Raw genomic sequence first — 24,654 nt, 5'->3', positions numbered from 1 at the left:
CGTGGCTTGAACAAGTAGATGCCTGGTGGGGGCAGTGAGGAGCCAGTCGTCTAGATAAGGAAACACCTGGAATCCTAGACGTCTCAGGTGAGCTGTCACCACTGCCAGACACTTGGTGAACACCCTGAGGGCTGTGGTGAGACCAAAGGGCAGGGCCCGGAATTGAAAATGACTGGCTCCCAGCCAGAAGCGTAAATGATTCCTAGAAGCCTTGTTTATCTTGATGTGATAATAGGCATCCTTGAGATCGATGGAGCACATCCATACTCCTTTTTCCAGCAATGGGAAAATGGATTGCAACGTAACCATTTGGAACTTGGACTTCTTTACAAAGCGGTTTAAACGGCTGAGATCCAGAATGGGTCTCAAGTCCCCTGCTCTTTTTGGCACCAAAAATAATCTTGAGCAAGTTCCTAATCCGATCTGCGGGAACTGGTTGGATGACTCCTTTTTCTAGCAGCTTTGTGACCTCTATTGCTGCCTGATCCCGTTGACTGGGTGGCACGTCCGGGATTTTCCTTGATGGTGGGGGGGGGGGGGGATGGATAAAGGGAATGGTGTAACCTCCGGTGATGATACGAAGCACCCATCGATCCTGAGTGATGGACTCCCAGGCCTGAAGATGCTCCAAAAAAATGACCCCCGACTGGCTCCGGAGACGCACAGTCGGGTAATCCCTCAGGGACGTTTGTAGGAGGAACCGCGAAAGGACTCGCGGTCTCCTGTATTGTGGGGGCCTCCACCGCCTCTAGGGCGACACCTTCCATTAAAATTCCCCCCTCCTTTGCCCCTGGAGGGGGGGTCACTTTGATGGGCAGGGGAAGACTTTTGAGACTTTCTGAACCACATTTTCCCTCCCCTCTGAGCCTTGGGATAAGGTCTAGTGGGAAGCGAAAAACGGGCCCCAACGGCGGACAAAGTCTTACCCTCCTGCTCACATCTAGTGAGGGTGTCTTTCACTTTGGGTCCAAAAAGGGAGGACCCGTCGAATGGGGCGTCCGTGAAAGAAGACGTGAAAGCCTCCGCAAAATGACACAAGCGCATCCAAGCTTGCCTCCTAAGGGCTACCGTAACCGCTGCTCTACCCGCCTCCTCGGCCGCATAAGATATGAGCCTCATGGACGAGCTGACGATGGAAGAAAGGGTAGACAGCTGGGCGTTAACAGACTGGGCCGACGCCTCAGGCAAGTTACCCGACAGGGTATCTCCCAACTCCTTTATGAGATCCCTTTGGAGCCGCGTAAAATGACACAAGTAATTCAGCGACCGCAAGGTAAAGGTCGCTGAAGACGGGGTACGCTTCCCATACCTATCCATACTCCTAGACTCCTTATTAGGAGGATGGATGGAAGTAGATGCCTCTGCCAAGTCCTGCTGAGTGGCAGACGCCACCACCATAGCATCCACAGGTACTCCCTTGGTCAAAAATTCTTTTCCAGGAGGCGCAGATAAGAACTTATTGGGGCGGCTAGGAACTGGCTCCACAGAGTCAGGGTGTTCCCACACCCTTCGACAAATAAGGTCCAATAATTCATCGAAGGGTGGAGACACCCAGGAGGAGGAAGGCTGGGCTCCGAAGGCCTTAAGGAAGACCGATTCCCCCTCAGAGGGGTTTTTGGACAGCCAGTCGCCCCGCTGTCTCAAGATCTCCAGGATATCGGAGAACGAGACATCATCAGAGGACGACTTTGGGGACCCTTCTGCATCATCGAGGTCGGTGTCTGAGGTGACAGACTCATCTGGGGAGTCTACGTGCTTCCTCTTACACAACTTCTTCCTGGGAGGCTCCTCAGGCACAGACTCTGAAGTGCCCTCAGAAAGCAGGGGACCACACATGGAGGTATCCTCAGGCCTAGGAGCCCCGCTGTCCAGAGATAGGGGGGCACCAGAAGCTCTAGTTGCAGCATCTGGGAAAGGAGTTGCCGATTCAGGTGAAGTCACTATGGACTTGGCCAGCTCCTCATAGCCTCAAGGCAGGTCCACCAGAATCGGACGAAAACCCGCCTCGAGGCCATGACCGGAGTCGGGTACCTACGAAGCGGCACCAAGGGGGAGACTCGGAGCCGAAGCCTGAAGCCCCGATGTATCCCCGTCGGGTTCGACTGAGGACACCCGAGTACCGAAACCTGTAGAAGGGATGGAAAAGGTTGGAGCCGAGGTCAGATCCGAAAGACTAGCAGGAGGTTTCGGAGCCGACCCAGGGACTTCACTCGATTCGGCAGACTCTGGCTCTGACGACACCGAGGTTGTCGGAGGAGGAAGAAACGGAACCGATATAGTGGCTGGCTCCGGAGCCGACAACGGAACCGATATAGTGGCTGGCTCCGGAGCCGACTGGGCTGGAGCCGAAAATAACTTAGTTAACACTGGCGACTGGAGGAGCCTCTGGACCACCCTATCCACATCCAAATCCGACAGCCTGGAGGACTTGGAGGAGACAGAAGGGGGTCGAGAAACCTTCTCTGTCGGAACAGAGACAAAACTGGGGGAACGGCTCAGAATCGTCTCCAAAAGGATCGGAGCGGAAGCAGGCTCGGGAACCACCGCAACCTCCTTCGGCGCCGACGACTGTGGAGTCGAAGAAGCCGACCTCGAAACCGACAAGACTTCCTGCGGCTCCGAGACCAGTGGAGCCGAGGAAGGAGACATAGCCTTAGACAGCACCTCCTGCGGCTCCGAGACCAGTGGAGCCGAGGAAGGAGATATATTTTTTTACCTTTTCTCCGGAGGCTCCGATGAACTAGCCGGAGACTTCATTTTAGTCTTGGACCTGGATTTCTCAAAGGGAGGAGAAGACGCCAAAATTTCCTCAAAGGAGGGTTTAATCAAACCCTTAAGGATAAGTTTATTTTTTCTCTCCTGTAAAACCCTGGAAGAGAAGGCATGACAAACACTGCAGGATTCCTGCAAGTGTATGGCGCCAAGACAATATACACAGATGGCGTGGCCATCAGTCAACGACATTTTATACCCACATTTGGCGCATTTTTTAAAGCCAGATGGCTTATGTTCTTTTAGTTCCTTGCCCAACATAAGGAAACACAACCCCACAAGTAGAGCAACAAAAATTGATTTAAACTATGAATCAACACGTCGCACACTCAGCAACACAAGGTAGGGAGGGAGGAAAGGGCTCAAACTTAAACGCCCGACACTAACGACACAAGATAGGGCAAAGGCCCTCTAACTTAAACGGGCCTAGCCCGCCAAACTGGAGGATTACCACAAAACCACCAACAAAAAACGCAATCAGTCACAAAAAAAAATGGAAACAACAGACAAAGTAGCTATTAAAATAGCTTTTTGGTATAATAACTCGAACAGCAGCTATAAGTTCAAAAAAAGAGAGAGGGTACTTAGTGACAGCCACGTCGAGACCACGTCTTTACTCTAGGAGCGACAAACGAGATCTGGGGGTTTGGGTGTGGTGCATCCTGGGATACAGGGTTGGCCCAGCTGAGAGACTTCGCGAGGTTATATGTCGGGAGCCGATTCTCAGCTCCGAGCCCGTCAGTAATGAATGTAGACGAGATAGGATCACATTACATCTTTACTTTTTTGACAAAATAAATGCCTGCTCTTATAGTATTTGAGTTGTCTATGCTATTTCATATAACATTTAGGTGCTTCAGATACCAAATAACTATTTTATGGAACGAATAAAGAAAAGTTATTAAATATTTTTGTCCTGAAATCTCAGGACAATTGCTTTTTTTTTTAGTTTTTCTTGCAGGACACAACTATACAAAGAGGGACTGTCCCTCACAAAAAGGGACAGGTGGTAACCCTAACTGAGAAAAGTTATACAATCTTTCTGACTTTTTAGGGGCAGCAGGCTGACAATCAGGAAAACTGCAGGCTGTACCAAACATCTGCCAGTGCTGACAACACAGGAGGAGGAGTGGTGAAGGGTAACAGTTCATAGTATTTTCTTAAGGATTGAGAAACCTCAGTGTTCTCCCGCTGAAAACACTGATACATTCTGGAAATGGTCTCATAGAAAGAGAACACCCCACAGAGAGAATCAGATACTGTGCACTCCTCAACCTGAATAAGAAATCTGTGAAGAAAACCTTTCATCTTCCGGTTTCTTTTTGACATGAAAAATGGGGCCAACAGAGTTTTATAATATTAGCTGCAACTTCCCCAGGGATGGACACAACATCCTGATTGAACAGGGAAGACTTCCCTGTTCCATTTCCCAGGACTGAGAAGAGTGGCTCACCCCTGTCCACTGAGGGGACCCCAACAGCTGCAGCGGACATGGCTAACACCCAGTTCATAGCAGCTGTAGGTGCTACACCAGAGGAATTTGTGGTAAAGATGAGTGGTCTGAGGAACCAGCTATGACCACAGCAACGTCACCTACCTGTGGCTTTGGGAAATTGGTAGCCTGCTGTGGTGGCAAAAGCTGCTTGCTTAACTTCTTCTCTCTGTTGTTGGAAGGAGGACTGACTGTAGGACCGTAGTTTGTTCCAGGCTCAAGCTGAAAATGGTATCTTTCCTGGGAAAATAAGCAGCACAAGCTGGTAAAATGTTAAAGTTGTAAAAAAAGTCACTCTTTTCCAATAAAAATACAGTACAAAGCACTTTAATGCACTTTGCCAGCCCCAAAAGGGAAACAAACACAGTTTTGCTACAGAAAATTGTTTTAAACTGACAGGACAAAAGTGTTCTGCCATTTAAAAGTACAGTTAAGTCTCCTATATATATATATATATATATATATATATATATATATATATATATATATATATATATATATATATATATAAATATGGGTCTACCTGAAAACGCCGACGACAAGAACACAGACACTGGAAGATCGACAACGGAGTAGACCAACAGGTGAGAATCCCAATGCTGAGAACACCGACATGTTAAGGTAAGTGTGCGATAGGGACGGACGTCAGGGTGTGGGTAAGTGTGTGATAGTGATGGACTTTAGGTTTAGGGGCGGATTAAGTGAGTTAGGATTAGGGTGCAGGTAAGGTAAGTGTGTGATAGTGACAAAGTTAAGGTTTAGGGGCGGATTAAGTGAGTTAGGGTTAGGCTGCGGGTAAGGTAAGTGTGCGATAGTGACAGAGTTAAGGTATAGGGGCGGATTAAGTGAGTTAGGGTTAGGGTGCGGGTAAGTGTGCGATAGTGACAGAGTTAAGGGTTAGGGGCGGATTAAGTGAATTAGGGTTAGGCTGCGGGTAAGTGTGCAATAGTGATGGAGCTTAGGGTTAGGGTTTGGGTTAAGTTTAGTGCATAGATAGTTGTGTATGTAAGGTTTAGTGTAGGTTTGTAAGGTTTTTGGTGTGCTTGTGTTGTGTGTGTGTTTTTAGGGAAAGGTATTTGTTTTGTTGATTGTCAGGATTGTGGTTTGTCGGGCATGTGAAATTTAGTGTTTTTGAACTTTCTTTTTTTTTTGGTTTTGTCGTGTCGGTTATTTCGTTGTTGGTGTTTTGGTGTGTCGGTGTTATCATGTAGACCCATATTCTTTTGATGATCAGAGAAAGTTTTGCCCAAGCTAGCATCTATGGCCACAGATGATGAGACAATAACAGGATTCGGTCTTGTCTATAACAGGTCAGTCATGTTAGAGATAGCAAGACTGAATAAGTTCATTAATGTGCCGCAGGGACTATTATCTTCATTAGACACCCAAAGATAAGTCATCACCCTATTAGAGGAAGACTTGCCAAACATTATTTATTCCCTATGCATGTACAATCACCATGAAGACTGCGTAACATGGAATTAATGCAGAAAAAGTATTGTCTGCTGTGTCACTGGCAAGGGGAGCTTGTGCTCTTTCAACTTTTTTGCCTTTACACATCAATTTTATTTTTTTATTTTAATTTAAAACAGAGGGTGGGGGTTAAGGTGTGCTAGTGCTCCCTTAAAAGCAGTGCTACTGGTAACAATTTGAGTAAATGCAGACCTACCATACTTTACCAATCTATATCTTTGACTTTGTGCCAGACCAGCAGAAGTGGGAGAAGCAGATTTTTATTTTTTAGGCTATTTCTTTGCAATTCATTTGGATGGGAACCCAGACAAGATGAACAATGCTGAATTATTCTGCTGACATACAGTGATACAGCACTTAACCTAATATGGTATTTGTTGGATAAAGCAACATTTACTTTTCATGTGTGATGGTGGCCTGAAGAATGGGAAGAACTGATATTAAACAACACATTTAATTGAAACAAGTGACCAAAATAGAAGTAAAGAACTGTAAAGACAGACTGCTCACACTGCACAGAAGAAAAGAAAGCTGTGCTCCTAAAATGAAAGGAGCCAGGAGGTACAAAGACATCATCTGCTTTAAATGCCGGTGTTAAAGGTATGATAATGTCACTGGTAGTACCAATTAGGACTGCAGGAGGTTTAATGACCTGTACTAATGACTACATCGGGAACAGGACTTGCAATAGGGAGGTGCTGCAACAGATACCCTTTAGTAAGATGACTTTACTCCCTACACATTTAACTCTGGATTAGAGGCACTACTTTTAGAAATATCTTATGCTTTGTACATAATGAAGAGGGGAGGTTCCTGCCACAATAAACAGTGAGTCTTTTATGTGAAAAAGGACTAACATGATCATCATCATCTTCTTTCGGCTGTTCCCGTTAGAGGTCGCCACAGCGAAACATCTGTTTCCATTTCTTCCTGTCCGCTGCATCTTGCTCTGTCACACCAACCACCTGCATGTCCTCTCTCACCACATCCATAAACCTTATCTTAGGCCTTCCTCTTTTCCTGTTACCTGGTAGCTTCATCCTTAGCATCTTTTTCCCAATATACTCAGCACCCCTCCTCAGCACATGTCCAAACCAACATAATCTTGCCTCTCTGGCTTTGTCTCCAAACCTTCCAACCTGGGCCGACCATCTAATATACTTATTCCTAATCCTGTCCACCCTCATCACACCCAGTGCAAATCTTAACATCTTTAACTCTGCCACATCCAGCTTTAACTCCTGCCTTTTTGTCAATGCCACTGTCTCCAACCCATATAACATAGCTGGTCTCACTACCCTCTTGTAGACCTTCCCTTTCTCACTTACTGGTACTCGTCTGTGACAAATCACTCCTGACACTCCTCTCCACCCTGCCTGTACTCTCTTCTTCACCTCTCTTCCACACTCACCATTACTCTGAACTACTGATCTCAAGTATTTAAACTCATCCATCTTCGCCACCTCTACTCCTTGCATCCTCACCATTCCTCTGTCTCCTCTTTCATTCACACACAAATATTCTGTCTTAGTCCTGCTGACCTTCATTCCTCTTCTCTCTACAGCATATCTATTTCTAATGCAAATGTATTAGTCTTGTTCATCTATTCTTAGATAAATTTTTTCTTTCCCTACTGAAATCTAAAATATATAATCTTAGGCTTGTAGGCTTGTACTATATTTTTTAAAACTTCTTATGTACCAAATTCTACTGTTAATGTCTTTGTCTTGACCTTTTATGTTGTTGTAATTTGTGGAGCTTTTCTCCCCGGGCCTCCACTGAAAATGGACATATATCCAGCTGGACTAGCCCGGTCAACAAATGTAAAATAAAATAAAAAATAAATAAAATATCTCCATCTCTCCAGGGTGTCCTCCACCTGTTCACTACTCTCACTACAGATCACAATGTCATCTGCAAACATCATAGTCCACGGGGGTTCCTGTCTGATCTCGTCTATTAACCTGTCCATCACCATTGCAAATAAGAAAGGGCTCAGAGCTGATCCTTGATGTAATCCCCACCTCCACCTTAAATGCAACTGTCACTCCCACCGCAGACCTCACCGCTGTCACACTACCCTCGTACATATCCTGTACCACTCTTACATACTTCTCTGACATTCCCAGCATCCTCGTACAACACCACAACTCCTCTCTAGGCACCTTGTCATATGCTTTCTCTAAGTCTACAAAAACACAATGCAACTCCTTCTGACCTTCTCTGTACTTCTCCATCAACACTCTCAGAGCAAACATTGCATCTGTAGTGCTCTTTCCCAGCATGAAACTATACTGCTGATCACTAATCATCACGTCCCTTCTTAACCTAGCTTCCACTACTCTTTCCCATAACTTCATGCTGTGACTGATCAATTTAATCCCTCTGTAGCTACTACAGCTCTGCACATCCCCCTTATTCTTAAAAATCGGTACCAAAACACTTTCTCTATTCCTCAGGCATCCTCTCACTTTCCAAGATTTCATTAAACAATCTGGTTATAAACTCCACTGCCATTTCAACTAAACACCTCCATGCTTCCAGAGGTATGTCATCTGGACCAACAGCCTTTCCATTCTTCATCCTCTTCATAGCTATCCTTACTTCTTCCTTGGTAATCCACTGCACTTCATGATTCACTATCCGCACATCATCCAACCTTCTCTCCCTCTCATTCTCGTCATTCATCAACCCCTCGAAGTACTCTTTCCATCTCCTCAACACACTCTCCTCACTTGTGAGTATGTTTCCCTCATTATCCTTTATCTGCTGCACATCTTTCCTAGCTCGGTCCCTCTGTCTAGCCAATCAGTACAGGTCCATTTCTCCCTCCTTAGTGTCCAACCTTTCATACAACTCTTCATACGCCTTATCCTCAGCCTTCGCCACCTCTCTACCATGCACCTCATCTCCTTATACTCCTGTCTACTTTCTTCATCTCTCTGATAATCCCACGTCTTCTTTGCCAACCTCTTTCTCTGTATACTCTCCTGTACTTCCTCATTCCACCACCATGTCTCCTTGTCGTCCTTCCTCTGTCCAGATGTCATACCAAGCACCTTTCTAGCCATCTCTTACTAGCTCTGCTGTAGTTACCCAGCTATTTGGTAACTCTTCACTCCCACCCAGTGCCTGTCTTAACTCTTCCCTGAACTCCACCTCACAATTACCCTTTTTCAATTTCCAGTATTTGTGATGACGTGGGTAAAAGATATTTGAGTAGACAAGTACATAAAATACAAATCTGCACAACAGAATGGTTAAAGATGATTAAAGCCATAAGATGCTAATGAGCCTACCCCTGTAATCTTGGGTTTGATTCATTCAGTCTCCATTTGCCTACTGCATGACTCTGAGAAAGTCACTTAAGACAGTGTTTTGGGAAATGTCCCAGAGAGAATGAAGACCCAAGAAGGGGATCCAGAACCCAGGGAGGGCATTTAAAGGCTTGTGCTGTTTAGGTTAACTTAGCCAACAAATATAACAAATAATAAACAAATAAAAATAAGAGAAGAGAAAACTAAACTTGAAGCAAGTGGGATGAGAGAGAGAGAATCCTTGCGATTAACCATTGTATTGTAACGTACCAAAAACTATAACTAAATGAGTAAACTAGAATTTTAATTATTGCTTCAACAAATTCAAAATCTAACAGAAGCTAAATTAACATTGACTGTTTAATTGCTAACATGACAGTTCATCAAGCTGCTTTTAAATACTCCCTGCTCTAAAAGATGCATAATTTAAAATAAGAGGAATACCTTAGTAAGCTGTTGAATTGTACGGTCCTTAATAGCCAGTTCTTCTACAAGCTGATTCTTTGCTCTTTCATAGTCATTAACTTTGTTCCTCAGCAATTTATCTTCATCTCGCATTTGAGTAACCTAAAGAAAATAAAAGTTAAAATCATTTATGTCAAAAAGCACTAATGAGAAGTGACTATATGCTAAAACAAAACTATGTGTAGCAGTTAATTATGCTATCATGGTACAAGCAACGTGTGATATGTTGGTAAAATATACACCACATGTGAATATGACTACCTACATGGAAATTAAAGACTGCAGCCAGATGTATTTTGATTGTAGAGTCACTTGCTCAACTATGAAAATGGAAGCAAGGAATTTTAAAACCACTGGAATGAGAGCTAAAATGGGGTCTAGATTTTTCTAGATTTGCTCTTGTAGATCTTTCAAGTAGAGACTTTTTAAGAAGTAGTAAACGTGCAAAACCTGGGAAGTAAGCCTGGACTGTCTAGTCATCATTGGAGATAGAGAATCCATATGGTCAACCTGGGGGTTTGCATGTCTGGGTGAGGAAGCCCAGAGGGGTGGGAATGAAGATCCGGAAGGGGATCTAAACCCAGGGAGGACATATCAGATAAGAACAGAATAATGGGAAGCACACTTATCAGGGCCAGAATGGGATAATGAGCATCACTTTGCTCTTCCTTTGATGTGTAAAAACTTTTTTATGAGAGGTGTGGGAGTAAGGACATAAAGGACACCGAAGGGTCAATTGTGGACCACAGCATTCCACGGTGACTCACCGGGGGGGGGGGGTTGGGGGTTGGATTATGGTAAAAAAAACTGCTGCATTGAGAATTCTGTGGAGAGACTGAAAGACAGGGCTCTGAAATGAAAATGGCTCGCTTCCAGCCGGAAGCAAGGGAGCCTTCTGGATCATCTGTTTATTTTTATGTGATAGTATGCCTCTTGGAGCTCTATCGAGCACATCCAATCAACCTTCCTTAAAAGATGAAGAATGGACTGAACCGTGGCCATTCAGAACTTAGAGTGTTTGACAAATTGATGATTTAAGTGGCTTAGGTCTAAAATTGGCCTCCGGTCCCCTGTTTACTTTGGCACCAAAAATATTCTTGAATAACTTCTGAATCCTCGTTGGTCTGATGGGACATCTTGGACGACTCTTTCTTAGCAGCTTTTCTATCTCGGAGGCTGCTTCTTTTCTCTGATGGCGGGGCAAAATATGGAATTTCTTGTGAGTTAAAGGTTGGGGGAAAGGAAAACAGAAGCAATAATCTCTGGTAATTATTCTCTGCATCCAGACATCTTTGGTGATGGACATTCAGGCTTCTAGTTGCAGAGAAGCACCCCCTGACTGCCTCCAGAGTGCAGCAGTTGGGCAACCGTTCAGGGGCTGGAAAGGCTTCTAGGAAAAGGAACCTCTGAAACCTTGGTTCCGAGGCCCCCTCTGCCTCATGGGTGATGTCTGCCATTAGAGGTATCAACTCTGCCATGGGGGAATCTATCTCCACAGGAATCCTGAAAAAACCCTTGTGATTTCTGGAACCACATCTTTCTACCTCCTTTCCAGTTTCCAGAGAAGGTCCTCTGACAGGTATAAAAGCATAGCCCTATGACAGATAGGGCTGTGCCATTCTGCTCACTCCTGAAGGACATTTCTTTAACTTTGGGTCCAAATAAGGTAGACCATCAAAAGGTGAATTGATGAAGGATGTTTTGTAGGGCTCCATGAAGCTGCATAGGTGCATCCAGGCCTGCATCCAAATGGTAATGCTTGAACTTCCTGCTCTGGAAAAAACTTTAGCATGAGAAATCAGACACATAGAGGCATTTGACAGAGAGTGAAGAGTGGCCAGACAGTCTTCTTATCCTCTGCTGACATGGACCCTGTGAGAGATTTAACTTCCTTAATCAAATCCCTTTTAAATCCAGTAAAATGTGCCAAATAATTCAGCAACCATAAGGCAAAGGTTGCTTAAACAAAAAATATGCTTTCTGAATCTGTCCAATGTCCTACAATCCCTGCTAGGGAGATAGACAAAGGGACTTTCTTCAGCAAGTTTTGGTGGCGGTGTCAATCACCATGGCATCGACTGGGAGACCCCTGCACCAATCGGCACTGTCCTTAGGTTCAACCAAGTACTAGTCTAATTTCTTAGTGACAGACTCTGTTGTTGTATCTGGATCCTTCCAAGCCTGACTGGAAAAGAAGTCAACCATTCCATCCACCAGGGTAGCATCCCAGAACATAGCTGAGATGGCTTTTAAAGCCTCAAGAAACAAAGACTCCTCTCCAGGGAAGGGGCTTCAGAAGACCAACCACCTTTCCATCTCAGAAGTTCAAGAATTCTTTGAATGAGACATCCTCAAATGGTAACTTGAGGGACTCCTCCCCTTCATCGAAATCAGTGTCTTCTGTTAAAGACTCCTGTGGGTAAAGCAGTGTTGTCCTCTTATTTGGACACTTCCTGAAAGCTTCATAGTATGGATGATCCAAGGAGGAGCCTGGAGTGTGTAGAGTCTCCTGCAAAAGGACTGTTTAAAGGCTAAATTGGAAAGGTTGCCCCAATGGAACAGAATGAGTATGCTCAGGACCCAAGGCAGACAGTTGTGGAGGGTAAAGACCCAAGGTGAGGTAAGGATCTCCTGTCTCTGGTCACATGATGAGCTCTCTCCACTGGCTCAAACCAAGATGCCAATGGAGAGTCCAGGACCATTCCAGCAGGAGTCAAAGCTATCTTGCTTGGGAAAATCCAAGACTTCCCCATGACAGTGTCTTGAAGCAGACATTGCAGCTCAGTTATAAAGCACTGAGGCCTGCAGGGGGAAAGGATGACTCTAAAAATCTTGGAGTTGATCCCCTTTCACTAAATCTGACACTGAAATTACTGCTCTGACAAGGTTGGCACTGGCTGGGTCAGAGACGATGTCAGAGTCAATAAACTCAGTTCTTTGGATCTGACTCAGACAATCTCAGAATTCTTGGATCTTGAACCTCCAAAGACAAAGAGATGATCCGAGTAGAAGTTACTAAGGTGTTTGTACCGGTCTGCAACTCACTGGTCTAACAGGGGACAGAGATGGCAGAACTCCCAATTGAATCTGGGTCCTGAGAAATTTCCTCATCATCCTGTGCACATCAGCTTCAGGTAGACCTGAAGGTGGAGGAAGAGGGAGGCCTGGAAACTCTACAATGAGTTGCTTGCAGAAAAGGAGAGTGAAGTCAAGAAGAAATTGGGTTGCTTATGGGTAGGGGACTTGTGTATAGCCAATACTTGATCTGAAGATGTAGACAGATCCAAAATACTTGAAATCTTTGGTGCAGAGCCGAAGTGGCACCAAGTAAGGACAGCAGTCAGGGGAGTGCTTCCTTGAGTCTCTAGACATTTCTTTTGCCTTGTCCTTAGGCTTATCACCTTTCTTCCCTAGAGGTTTTTCCACAGGTTCATAGGTGTTTACTAGGCTAACAACCAGAAGGGCCTTTTTAAGCATAGCCATGCATTCCAAATTTCTGACAAGTTCTGGTACCCTTGTTAAGAGGGCTTGGGGGGTGAAACATTTACAAGCAGGGGCCTGGAAGAGGAACTATTTACTGGCTGCCTGTGCCCATTAGAGACAAAGGTGCCAAACCAGGAATGAATTTCCAGTTATCCAAGTTACACTTGAATTAAGTGAGGGAGAAACTCCGCTTCACATGGATGGGGAGCCTGTTCCAGAGAAAAGATGGTCTCTAGGACACATACCAGTCTTTCCAGAATGACCTATTTATATCACAGGAAAGGTTTAAACCTTTAGAACAGGCAATTCTGGTGCAGTTTGATTTGCAGATATGCAGGAGGCCATCAGAGTGGGGTCTGACAACGCCTTGTATTCCAGGCATAGCTCTCCCCTCAGCAGTCTGTAGGAGACAAAATACAGGGATAGGGCCTTGAAGTGGCCTGTATAGGACATGATATTTGTGCTCTGTATTGTTTTAGTAAGGAACCTGTGTGGACATTCCAATTGAAGGATATTCCTGGTAAGGTACATACCAAAGAGGGCACTGTACTCAATGATAGGTCTGATGAATGCTGAATACAGTGGAACAATGACTTCCTTAGACCTAGATGCCATAGCTTTGCTTAGAAGTTGCACAACAGAGTGATTTCCTCACTACTGTAGACACGTGATCGTCAATGGATAGTTTACTGTCTGAGTGTGTCCCCAGGTCCCTGACTGCTGGGTCATCTCTTAGGGGTGTTTTGTCAATATGAGAGTTACTTGGGGTAGATGACTTCCTAAATGATACATTTCCTGGCATTTTGTTTTAGTCCATGGCTCTGGCACCAATTGTGTGCGTCAGTCCTTCATGGAAAACATTTTTGTCTGTGGGTGATTCAATGACAGGTGCTAATTTGCAATCATCTGCAAATTTAGTCAGACAGAGGCTATTGACATTGGCCTAGACTTCAGAAAAGTGAATGTCAAAAAGGAGTGTTCCCAGGACCGATCCCTGAAGGACTCCACTTGTGACTGGTCTCTTTGTAGAGGTGGACTCTCCACTTTTAACTTCCTGAGTCCTGTCTGTGAGCCAGCTGGCTATCCACCTTGAGACATAAAGGTTTGTAGCTAACCTCTTTAGTCAGTCAACAATGCCCCAGTGGGGGATTGTGTCAAATGCCTTGGTCAGGTCAAGGTAGGCAGTGTGAACCATTTTGCCCTCATCCTTTGCTTTGGTGATCTTCTCAAAGAAGTCCACCAGGTTGAGTAGGCATGACCTGTCCTTGATGAAACTAAATTTGGTTAGGTTCAGTGTCTGGAGGTTTTCTATGCCATTACTGATCATTTCCATGACTTTCAATATGAGACTAGTGAGACTTGCGAGTCTGTTGTTTCCAGGGTCTGTAGATGGCCCACCTTCGTGCAGAGGGATGACTTTTCCTGTTCTCCATTCATGAGAAGCCTGCTTGGAGGATACAGTTAAACAGCAATTCCAGAAGACTTGATAGATCATGTTCCACGCTATTTAGAAGGCATCCTGGGATACTGTCTGGGTCCATTGATGCAGGGTTCTTGGCCTTACAGAGAACATTAAGGACCTGCACCGTAGTGATAGCAGGGGGACTTATATTGGATGGTATTTTCTGAGGGAAGGTTGATGGGGAGAGAGGTGTAAGGTTGGAGCTAAATTTGTCTGTCAGTAGGTTTGCTATACCTTCTGGTTCAGTATAGGTGGCTGCATTTACAATAAGCTCTACACAAAATTGCACATTGCCTTTGAGGCTGCTGACATAGCTAAAGAATGCCTTGTGGTTGTCCTTTGCCTGGGAGGCCAAATGTATCTCATATTTGGCTTTAGTAGACTTTATTTGTTCACTGAGTTCTTCGTTTAGTTTAAAGAGAGTGCTTTTATCCTGCTGGGTGCTGCATCTCCTAATTTTTGCAGTGTAAGTGGAGGCTTCAGATACTGCAGCAAAAGAAGATGGCAGAAATCCTTTTTAAAATAAGTTTGTTTCAGTGTTCAAACAGAGCCCTATGGTTAAAGCCTGAATAAATGTTGCATTCTTCCTCAAGATGGGCAGCCCTGCCCCCGAGGCAAAATACCCACTCAGAGTCAGCATCTGCATTGGATGCAGGTTTAACTGACATCCGAACCATAAAAAGAATAGAGGACTAATAAAGTGAAGAAAGAAAAGGGCAAAGCAGGATACCGAGAATGGTACCAAAGAAATTCCCACAAACGTGGGAAGAAAAATACCAGCAATGGTACCAATAAACAGAAAATAAGGAAGAAAAGTCAGGCCTAGAAGGCAGCAACAACACAACATATAACTAAATATATAGATATATATAGACAGAGAAAAATGAAAGAACCCTGACAAGGAGGGAAACAATAAAAAAATTAAATACATCTCACCACAACGCTTGAGCTACAAGAAACCATGTTTGTTCGCAAAAGCAGCTAATGAGACCTGGGGTAATCTAGGACTTGGGAGAGGATTATGGGGGTGAGGGGAGGAGTTTGAGCTACTGACCCAAAGTCTGTGAAGTGGCCAAAGTCAGATCCGAGGTTGGATTTGGAACCCAAAGGTTGAGGAACGGAAAAAAAAAGACAATCTAATCATGTTTTATTAGTTAACCCACATTTTTAGAAATGTGACTTAAGATAACTGTAGAACGTGCCATGGTCTGGACATAGTCCAATTTGAGATTAAGGGCTTGACTTCAAACTTCAATTGTAAACACAAGTCAAAATTTAGCAAACACAACAGTATGATGAGTGTGGGGTAAATATTCATTAACACTGCATATTAGTCCTGTGATGGGCTGGCGCCCCATGCCCAGGATTAGTTTCATTATCTTGCACACACTTACCAGGAGAGGCTCTGGCTCCCCCTGTAAGCTTGAAGCTAATAGTCAGAGAATGAAACACTACGCTTTTTAAACACTACCAAACTCCACCTCCCACTTCCAAAATGCACTGCAAATGACCAACAAGGAGAAAGACAGGGAGACAGAGCATAGAATTTATCCTGAGGTCGGAATTCTCACAGACTCAGTATTAGGGTGAGTACCTGTACCTAGCCTTTGCACGTTTGCTACAGAACAATTAAGACAAATATCTCCTGGCTGGCTAGCTGTACTATGGTCACATGACTTCAGTGTGAGCCATAGGCCTAAAAGTCACATCCAGCTCATATATGGCAAAGGTACTTTTGGATGACTAAGCATTGGTTTGCCAAATGTCATGCAAGAATACTTTTGAGAGAGGAGGAAAAAAGATAGTGGATGCAGACAACTCTGGTAGAAAGTACACTAGGACTTCTTCCAGCTTTGCTTCCACATTTATCACACCAATCTACAAGACAATCCGGTTAAGAAGTAATTTACATATGCATCGTTTAGTAACTCTTTAATGTGTACCCTTTAGAAAAAAGTTGATGTTTTTATTAGTGGTTTTGGCCCTCTTCATTCAATACCTGAACTGCATATGTACAACCTTGAAGTAAAGATGCTCTCTTGATTTGTGTTCTGTTAGAAAAATCTCAGTAGTTATCACTGGCACAAAGAAAATCTTGTACATAATGAAACTCTTTCTTTGTGAGAGAAGTAATACTGACTTAAGAGAGTCATTCAGCTTAGGCAACATCCACTAGGAAGGTTCTCCCAAGATTAAATCTTTAAATTTGCCAAAATAAATAGGTTCAAAAGGAGGAGGAGGAGGGAGTATGTTTTTGAGGACAACAATATATATCCCAAGCAAGGAAACAAACACTGCAGGAGGTTATAAGAGAAAGGTACGATGCAGAAAGGCCTTGCATACTATGAGAGATGTAATGGCTTAGAATACTAACATATGAATCAGACACAGCAGTAATAATGCAGTTTGATATGGAACAATAAGGCCAGAATCAGAGAGCTCTAAAACACAATTAGGGATAAATGATGAATGTCAAAAAAAGGGATTGGTACCCCCAGCATATGCCAGAGCAGAAAACATCTGTCATTGCCAATCTTCCATGTATAGGACCTTTGTAAAGATATAACAATTCATACCTCTCTAGCTAAAATGTCCTTAGACCAGGCAATCAGTGGAACAGGAGCAGTTAAGCGATCAGTTTAAAGACTGGCAACACAGATGGACTTTCATGGAGGGTTGAGTTAGAATCCAAATCTGTATGGACTTTCCTAGAGGAGTAATGACAGCAACAATGTTTTGAAGACACAAAGTCAAAATGGGAGAAGGGCTGAAGAAACTTCTGAAGCATGAAAAAGAAACCACGTTTGCATAACTAATGTACATCACATTTTCTACTTCGGTCCTTTAGCCAAGAAGACATTTTGCTATCAGAAGAGAAGGAAAAGCAAAAGAGTATAAGCCTTATAGGCACCTCTATGTCTCTGCTCTTGCATCATTCGGGCGAAAGGAATCACGAATGAGAACCATGACATTCGTGGGGCTGTTCACTGAGGAAGTAAAAACACAAAATGGGTGAGCCCACTTCCTGAATATCAGTTCTAATTTAGACAAAATGACAGACTACTCTGGATGCACCAACTCAAGTTGTCTGCCAGACAGCTATATTTTTCTGATGCACAGATGTACGACAAATATCTGTGCATCTTGAAGGCCCAGTCCCAGATCCTCATAGGGTCTCTGCACTAGTGAAAGCAGTTAATCTCTTATTGTTTGATTATGTACCTCAAATCCACTCGTGTGTCTTACTGAATGGAGAAGGCACTTAATAAAATCCTCTACTGTAGAACCTGGAGAGCGAGGATAACTTTTCTTATCTCTAGTATGTTGATATAAAGCTTCAGTTCCTTCTTGGACCAAGGCCCTTGTGCCGTGTGGCAATGGCAATGCGACCTATTCCACTGTAAGCACCAGTTTACATGCTAGTTCTTTAAGTACTTGTCTACCAAGAGACTGTCAATAATCACCCGCAAAAATAAGAGTCTTCTGTATCTTTCAAATATTCTGAGTACAGCAGCCAAGGGATTTGAATTTTGAGATCAAAAACCTCGAGGGTCCCTAATTTAGGACACTGCTACACCAGCTCTCATGCAGTATCTTTGCAGCAGCAGCTACCATGGCCAAGTGAATACAAGGAGCTGTAGAAGTGATAAGAGCCTTTCCAGAGGTAAAAGTGTCCCATGTGCTACTATCAAGAGAACAACACTGAACGTCAACAACTGAGCTAGTACTAGATAAGACATTGCACAGTTCAAAGTGATGATCTCTAAAAAGTAAAAGGTCTGAAGCAGAGAGTATCCATACAAGACAACTATCTGAGCTCTCAGACACTAGGAATTAGCCTAAATGAAACAACTTTCTCCCTCATAGTCAAAATGAATTTACCTGTCTGTAATATAGACTTTTTGAATACTCCGGTAGTAGAATAAAGCCACAGGATAAGTATCTTGAAACCTCAGTGGCTGGTTTGTACGTCACAGCAAGTCTTCTCAATTACTTCAGGATTTTTATGTACAAGTAAGGATGCTGGGAACCTAAAGTGCACACCTAGTTGTCTGTGGGGAACAGAGGCAGAAAAGACTAAACAATGATCATGTGATCACTGTGACAGAAGCACACAGACATCTTAAATCCCAAACTGGTCTTAAACACCACATTTTTGGAACTAAAAACAATCCAAAACAGCATGAGTGTCTTTGTTGGGCTATCAGGAAATCCTGAATGTTTTTTTCCCTTGGGGTTTTGTGTACCTCTTTCCTTAAGGCTTACATGTGAGGGGGGAATAGGTAGCAACAACAACAATGAGTGGGGGAAGGAAGAAGACTATGTGGCAGCTTGCGGCCATCACTTTTCTTACCTATGCATTGAATGTTACAATGACCAAAATGTATGTGAAGGTAACAGTCGATGTACGGGTGGGGGATGGTCAATAGCAGCTTGAGCTTTAAAAATGTCTCTGACCTCCCCATCAAGCACTTCCTTAGCAGACTGCTGCATTTTGTCTAATAGGTCTTGATGAAAGTACAGCATCTGTGTTCAAACTGTTTAGCTCCCTCATGGATAAGGCAGAGGATGCTTGTTTTCCAGCTCACTCACAGTCAGTGATCCCTGTAGAAATCAGACCTGGGCAGTGAAATGTAGAGTTCCTTCTTAAGGCTGCTGCAGAGAGATGATGATATCTAGCTTGAGAGGGGGTGTGTATTGTCCACTGAGCCCTAATCAGTCAACAGACTGCTTCAATAAAATTTACAAACATCTCCCTGAGGCCATGTGATCTCAAAGGATGCTATATAAGGGGGGATGAAGATAACAGTATATAATGTAAACAAATTCACTAATATGGCTCATTGTTTGCTTGACCGGGACTCAAAAAACATACAATAAACCTTAGGAGTCTCTCCCCATACTGATCATTCATTCTTCAAAAAGATGAGTATTAGGCAGCTTTCATGGGTACTAAAGCCAGGGTGATCCCAAATACAGACAACAACACAATGAACACCGTCCACCACTGGTGGAACTAGCCAGAAAGACTGCCGTCTGTGGTAACAAATAGTACAGGCTGGCATCCCCTCTCCTCTACATCAATTTTAAAACTTTCCTAAACTCCCTTCCATCAAAATGACACAAAGTTGTTGGTATAAGGACATCACTGGTCAATGCAAACTTCAGTAATTGTCCTGATTAACAAGACAGAAAGCAATGCAAGAGCACAGACTACCCTGGTGCAGCTAGTCTCTTCAGGAATGGCCCGAACCAAAAGATCCTCTAAAGCTGTCTCTCCCCAGGTCCTGGGTCTATACTAAGGGAGGGGAAGTGGCTGATGAGGGGAAAAAAGTAGGACAGTAGAAGGTTTGGTCACTAGAGTATTCACGAAAAGTAAAACCAACTACTTAAATCAACAAAAAAGGCAAAACAACAGAAAACAATATGCACTTTAATAACAAAGAAAGTAACTGCTTCAATTAGGTGTGCTACCAAACTTCTTCAGACAAAATTCAAAAGTACAATGGACCATTAAATACTTTGCCTAAACAATCATGTGTTGTAAGAAATAGTCACATGTTACTCTGAAAATATATGTGATTCATCAGAGAAGTAAGTCATATGATTCATCAAAGAAAGCAGATCATGGTGTAAAGCAAAAACATTCACAAACAAAAACTTTTTTGTTGCTTCCTGATATAATTAACTATTACTATAAACATGAAAACTACAATTTCAAAACTAAGTATACATAAAAAATGACATTAAAAACAATGAGAGAAGTAGATAAACAATAGTTAAAAATACTAGTCTTCACAAATCCCTGAACAATACTGAAATCTATGAGCTCCTGAAATGTAATGACCACAAGTATGTTTGGAAATGCTTCTTCATCTCAACAAACTTTTAAGTTTCAACACACTAACCAAGAAACAGATGTCATTAAGCCCAGGTAACACAAAAGCCTGGCATCTAAGTTGCCAGGTTAATTGTAGCAACTCCAATTTCAAAGAAAAGGGGCCTCCCCCCTCACATCCTTAACTACTTGGTCAATCACTCGAAAAACAAAGGAGTGACCTGGGTGTAAGGTAACATGGTTGGTTAAGGCGTTCTCGGTCTTCCCTTTCCTTATACTATAAATATGTTCGTATAACCGTTCTTTAAAGTTTCTATCCATCTCGCCAATATAAAAACTCGTGCAGGCTTGACATTTAGCTAAATAAATTACACAGCAAGAACTGCAGTTAAACCTGCCTTTTGTCTTATATCTTTGGTCCCTTATCACAAAATTATTGCCCACATCAATATGTCTACAATAAGGGCATGCTTCACATTTAAACATCCCTTTTATTCTGGGGCTAGGTCTACCATCAAATTCCAACAAATTATTTAAATTTTGACCCCTTTTGGAAACAAATTTAGGTTTAAAATTCTCTATACCATAAAAAGCCACGTCCGATGAAAGAAGACCCCAATTCTTCATGATAATCTATTTAATTCCAAGGGCATCCATACTATAAGGAGTAATAAACAAAGGAACACTAGCAAAAGGTGTTTCTACTGTATACTTCGTATGCTCATGCTGGCCAGATGGTAGTTGGGGGCAAGCTGGATCGTGTAAAATTGCTTTGTAAAAGCCTTGTGCCCGTTTTGAAACTACTTCTTGCCTTAGTTCATCCAATAACACTAAGAGGTATCCCCGTTTTAAAAACATGTTAACCACGAGGTCACATTCAATCAAAAAATCAGTCAGTGTGGAAACCATTTTAGCTGCACGCACAAGCTGACCCTTCACCACTGACCTCTTTTGTTGAATCGGGTGGGCACTGGAATAGTGTAAAAAAGAATTTGAGTATGTTGCTTTTCCAAAAATTCTAGCTTTATACCCATTATTAACACGATCCTTCATTAATTCAATGTCCAAACAGGAAATAGAATCTTTACTAAATGAATGCGTGAAGTGTAAAAATTGGGTGGAGTCATTTAAAAACTGCAAAAATTCTTTAGCCTGTGTTTCCTCACCATGGAATAAAACAAAAATGTCATCCAAAAATCATGTATAAAATTTTACCATGTCTGAAAACAAGTTGTTAATCAATACGAACTGTCTTTCCCAAAATGCCATGACCAAATTCGCAAAACTGGACTGACAAGGGGAGCCCATAGCTACCCACTTTTTTTTATTTTGAAGGAAGTACCTTCCTTCAAACAGAAAAAAAATATTAATTAAAATGATGTCTAATAATGCTTGCAATAACAAATCATAATGATCACTGTTAAAGTTATGAATCCTGGTGAGACTCAAAGAGCTTATGAACCAATGACTAGCTGACCCCTGCAGCAGCTTGTAGACAACAGATCCTGTAGAATGCCCATGGGAAGTCCTGTCCTAGCTGCAAAACCAGTTTGTAATGTTTAGAAAAGATATGAAAAGGTGACAAGTAGCTGCTGTCAGGAAGAGTTGTGTGTTGAATCCTCAGTGAAAGACAGCAACAGCTGCACTGGCTGCAGAGGAATGGGCCCTAACATATTCATTCAGTCTTTTTTAAACAAGAAACATCTTCATTAAATTATCATGCCTGACAAAGGCAATCATACATTTACATAAATGAAAACAAACCATAATGACATAATTTTAGGTGCAAACATTATACATCAGTTATAATCTATCCAGTCATTATCAGTCAGGCATTACATAGCTCATTCAAATCCTGCCTTCTTTTAAACCTTTTCATTTGCATGTATTGTTCCCACAAGTCCCATTTTTTAATATAATTTGCTCCTACCCTTTTCTAAATATCCCAATTCCAGTTGTTTTATCTCTGTTGCTATATTCACAACTTCTAGTACAGTTGGTTTAGACTTTGACATCCATTTTCTAGTAACGACTTTTTTGGCATCCACTATAATTAGAAGCAGCAAGGCCTTACTGTGTAGGCAATTCTGATTATGAAGCATAGGTCAAAAAATAATTTCCTTAGTTATACCAATTTGCTCACCCAGTATCTCTGACAGAGCAGTCTGCAGGGAATCTTTAAAGTAGACCAACTCGTTACACTCCCAAAAAATATTTTCCCTATTAACTTTCTTTCCCATCACACCTCTAACATTTGCTGTCTACCTGAGGAAAATTTTTTTGGAGTCTACTTGGGGTATAAAAATACCTATTGTAAATACTTCCAAGCAAAGATCTTAAAGCTTTTAGACTTGTTTGTATATTTGGGAAACATACATATATTCCCCTATTGTTTCTTTGCGAATTCCTTATCCAGTCTCATAATTCTAACCTCCTCTGATTGATTCTTATAATTATGTAATATTTTGTATGCTCTACTAATTATTCCTTTTTTAACAGCAGCTTCTGTTCTAGATTCTATTAAAAACTCTACCAGTGCTAGTTTTTTGCTTAGGATTCCCCTATTTTTTTTCTCTTTGCCTATACTCTGATTTCAATCCTTGAAAGGGAAGGCAATTTCTATCCTAAATTCCAAATAAATTCTTGGCCTCTTCCCACTCTGTTACCTTTCCCTTTCTAATTATTTGCTCCCAATACCTTGGTTCTTTTACCACTTTTCTCCAATAAATTCCAGACCTTCTTGCCTATTGTCTGCATCCCTTATTGCAGTTATCTCTGTTGGCAGAATCTCCTTTCTCCATTCCAGTATTGGCTTAATTTTTAGAATATCTTCCGCTACTTTACAAATATAACAGCTTCCATATTTTTGTTGTTTTCCTTAAGGATCTGCATCCAAAACCCAGTCTCTCCTTGTTTCTTTAGCTTCTCCCCTGTTTCATCATCATCCATTTCCACTTTGAATTATAGTTTTATGCTTGTGCTATGTATAGGAGCCTTAAAGTACAGGTGTGTATACTTACCATAAATGTAAATGTTCGAGTGTATTCACTGTTGCAGTCATTACATTTGGGTTATCTGCTTGCAGGTAGCCCTCAGTCGGCCTGATTAACAAAGTCTTGGATCCTGCGTCAGTTGCTGTCCCTTCTTCCATGACGTCAGGTTGTCAGGGGTATAAAACATGCAGCCGACACCATTACATCAGTTTTTCTTGCCCCAGATGTCGGGTGCCCCCTAATGGAAAGCAATTAAATATAAAAGTACAAAGATATACCTCCAACAAAAAAAAAATACATCAAAAAGGCTTTGAAGCATAGCAAAGGAAAGTAGAGGTATAGCCAAAAGAAGTTAGGGGGCTGGAGGGAGGGTAACCAGGACTACAACAGTGAATACACTCGAACATCTACATTTATGGTAAGTGTACACAACTGTACTATGTTCTTCATGTTTCACTGTTGCAGTCATTACCATTTGGGTAGATTCCCAAAGCTATGGTTGGGGAGGAGGAATTTAGATAGCATTGCGGCCAGCTATAAGGCCCTGCAAGACTGCAGTGGCAAAGCCAGCTCTGGATTTAGAGAAAATTGGCAAAAGATAATGCTTAGTGAAAGTATGTACAGAACTCCAGGTAGCAGCTTCTAGGATGTCCCTGGTAGGGACGCCTCTGAGAAAGGCTGTAGACGTAGAGGTAGACGCAGCCCTGGTGGAGTGAGGTCTAATCCCGTGGGGGATAGGTTTTCCATGGTGCTTATAGAAGAAATGAATGCAATGCCTTATCCATTTAGAAATGCTTTGCTTTGAAATAGCCTTCCCCTCTGCCCCTGCAGCAAATGCCACCAGCAGTTGTTCAGATTTCCTTTGAGGTTTAGTCCTGTCCAAGTAGAATCTAAGTTGTCTGTGCACATCTAAGGAATGCAGTATCCGTTCCCCTTTATTCTGTGGATTGGGAAATAAGGTTTGCAAATGAATGGACTGATTAAGAACCACACTGGATACCACATTGGGCATGAAGGATGGATTGGTTCTGAGGGACACCCTGTCCGCATGAAAGATGATGAAAGGCTCCACTGCCATAAGGGCCTATAATTCAGATACCCTTCTAGCTGAAGTGATTGCTAAAAGGAAAGCTGTTTTCCAAGAAAGAAATTTTACGTCTGCAGTAGCAGCTGGCTCGAAAGGAGGTGGAGTATGTTTCTCCAAGACAAAGTTAAGGTCACGGGCTGGAGTTGGAGCTCTTCTGGGTGGTCTCAAATTTTTGGCCCCTCAGAGGAACTGCTTGAGCAGTGGATGAGAGAAGAGGGGAGGGTTCTGTGTTATAATGAGCTGAAATGGCTGAGGCGTGCATTTTAATGGA

The 24,654-nt window shown here is 42.7% G+C and overlaps 1 protein-coding gene across 5 annotated transcripts in view; it reads right to left on the bottom strand.

Annotated features, from left to right (window-relative positions):
* KIF20B (kinesin family member 20B) overlaps positions 1-24,654 on the bottom strand; it is a 1,912,547-nt gene that overhangs the window by 662,764 nt on the left and 1,225,129 nt on the right. For all 5 annotated transcript variants that reach the window (XM_044056921.1, XM_044056924.1, XM_044056926.1 and 2 more), the window contains exon 22: positions 9,499-9,621. In XM_044056921.1, coding sequence (XP_043912856.1) covers positions 9,499-9,621 — 123 coding nt within the window. The remainder of the gene's footprint in view (positions 1-9,498; positions 9,622-24,654) is intronic.

The sequence above is a fragment of the Protopterus annectens genome, chromosome 14.part0 (genome assembly GCF_019279795.1).
Source record: "Protopterus annectens isolate FY-2018-M chromosome 14.part0, PAN1.0, whole genome shotgun sequence".
Lineage (NCBI taxonomy): Eukaryota > Metazoa > Chordata > Ceratodontiformes > Protopteridae > Protopterus > Protopterus annectens.
This window is presented reverse-complemented; position numbering and strand designations above follow the sequence as displayed.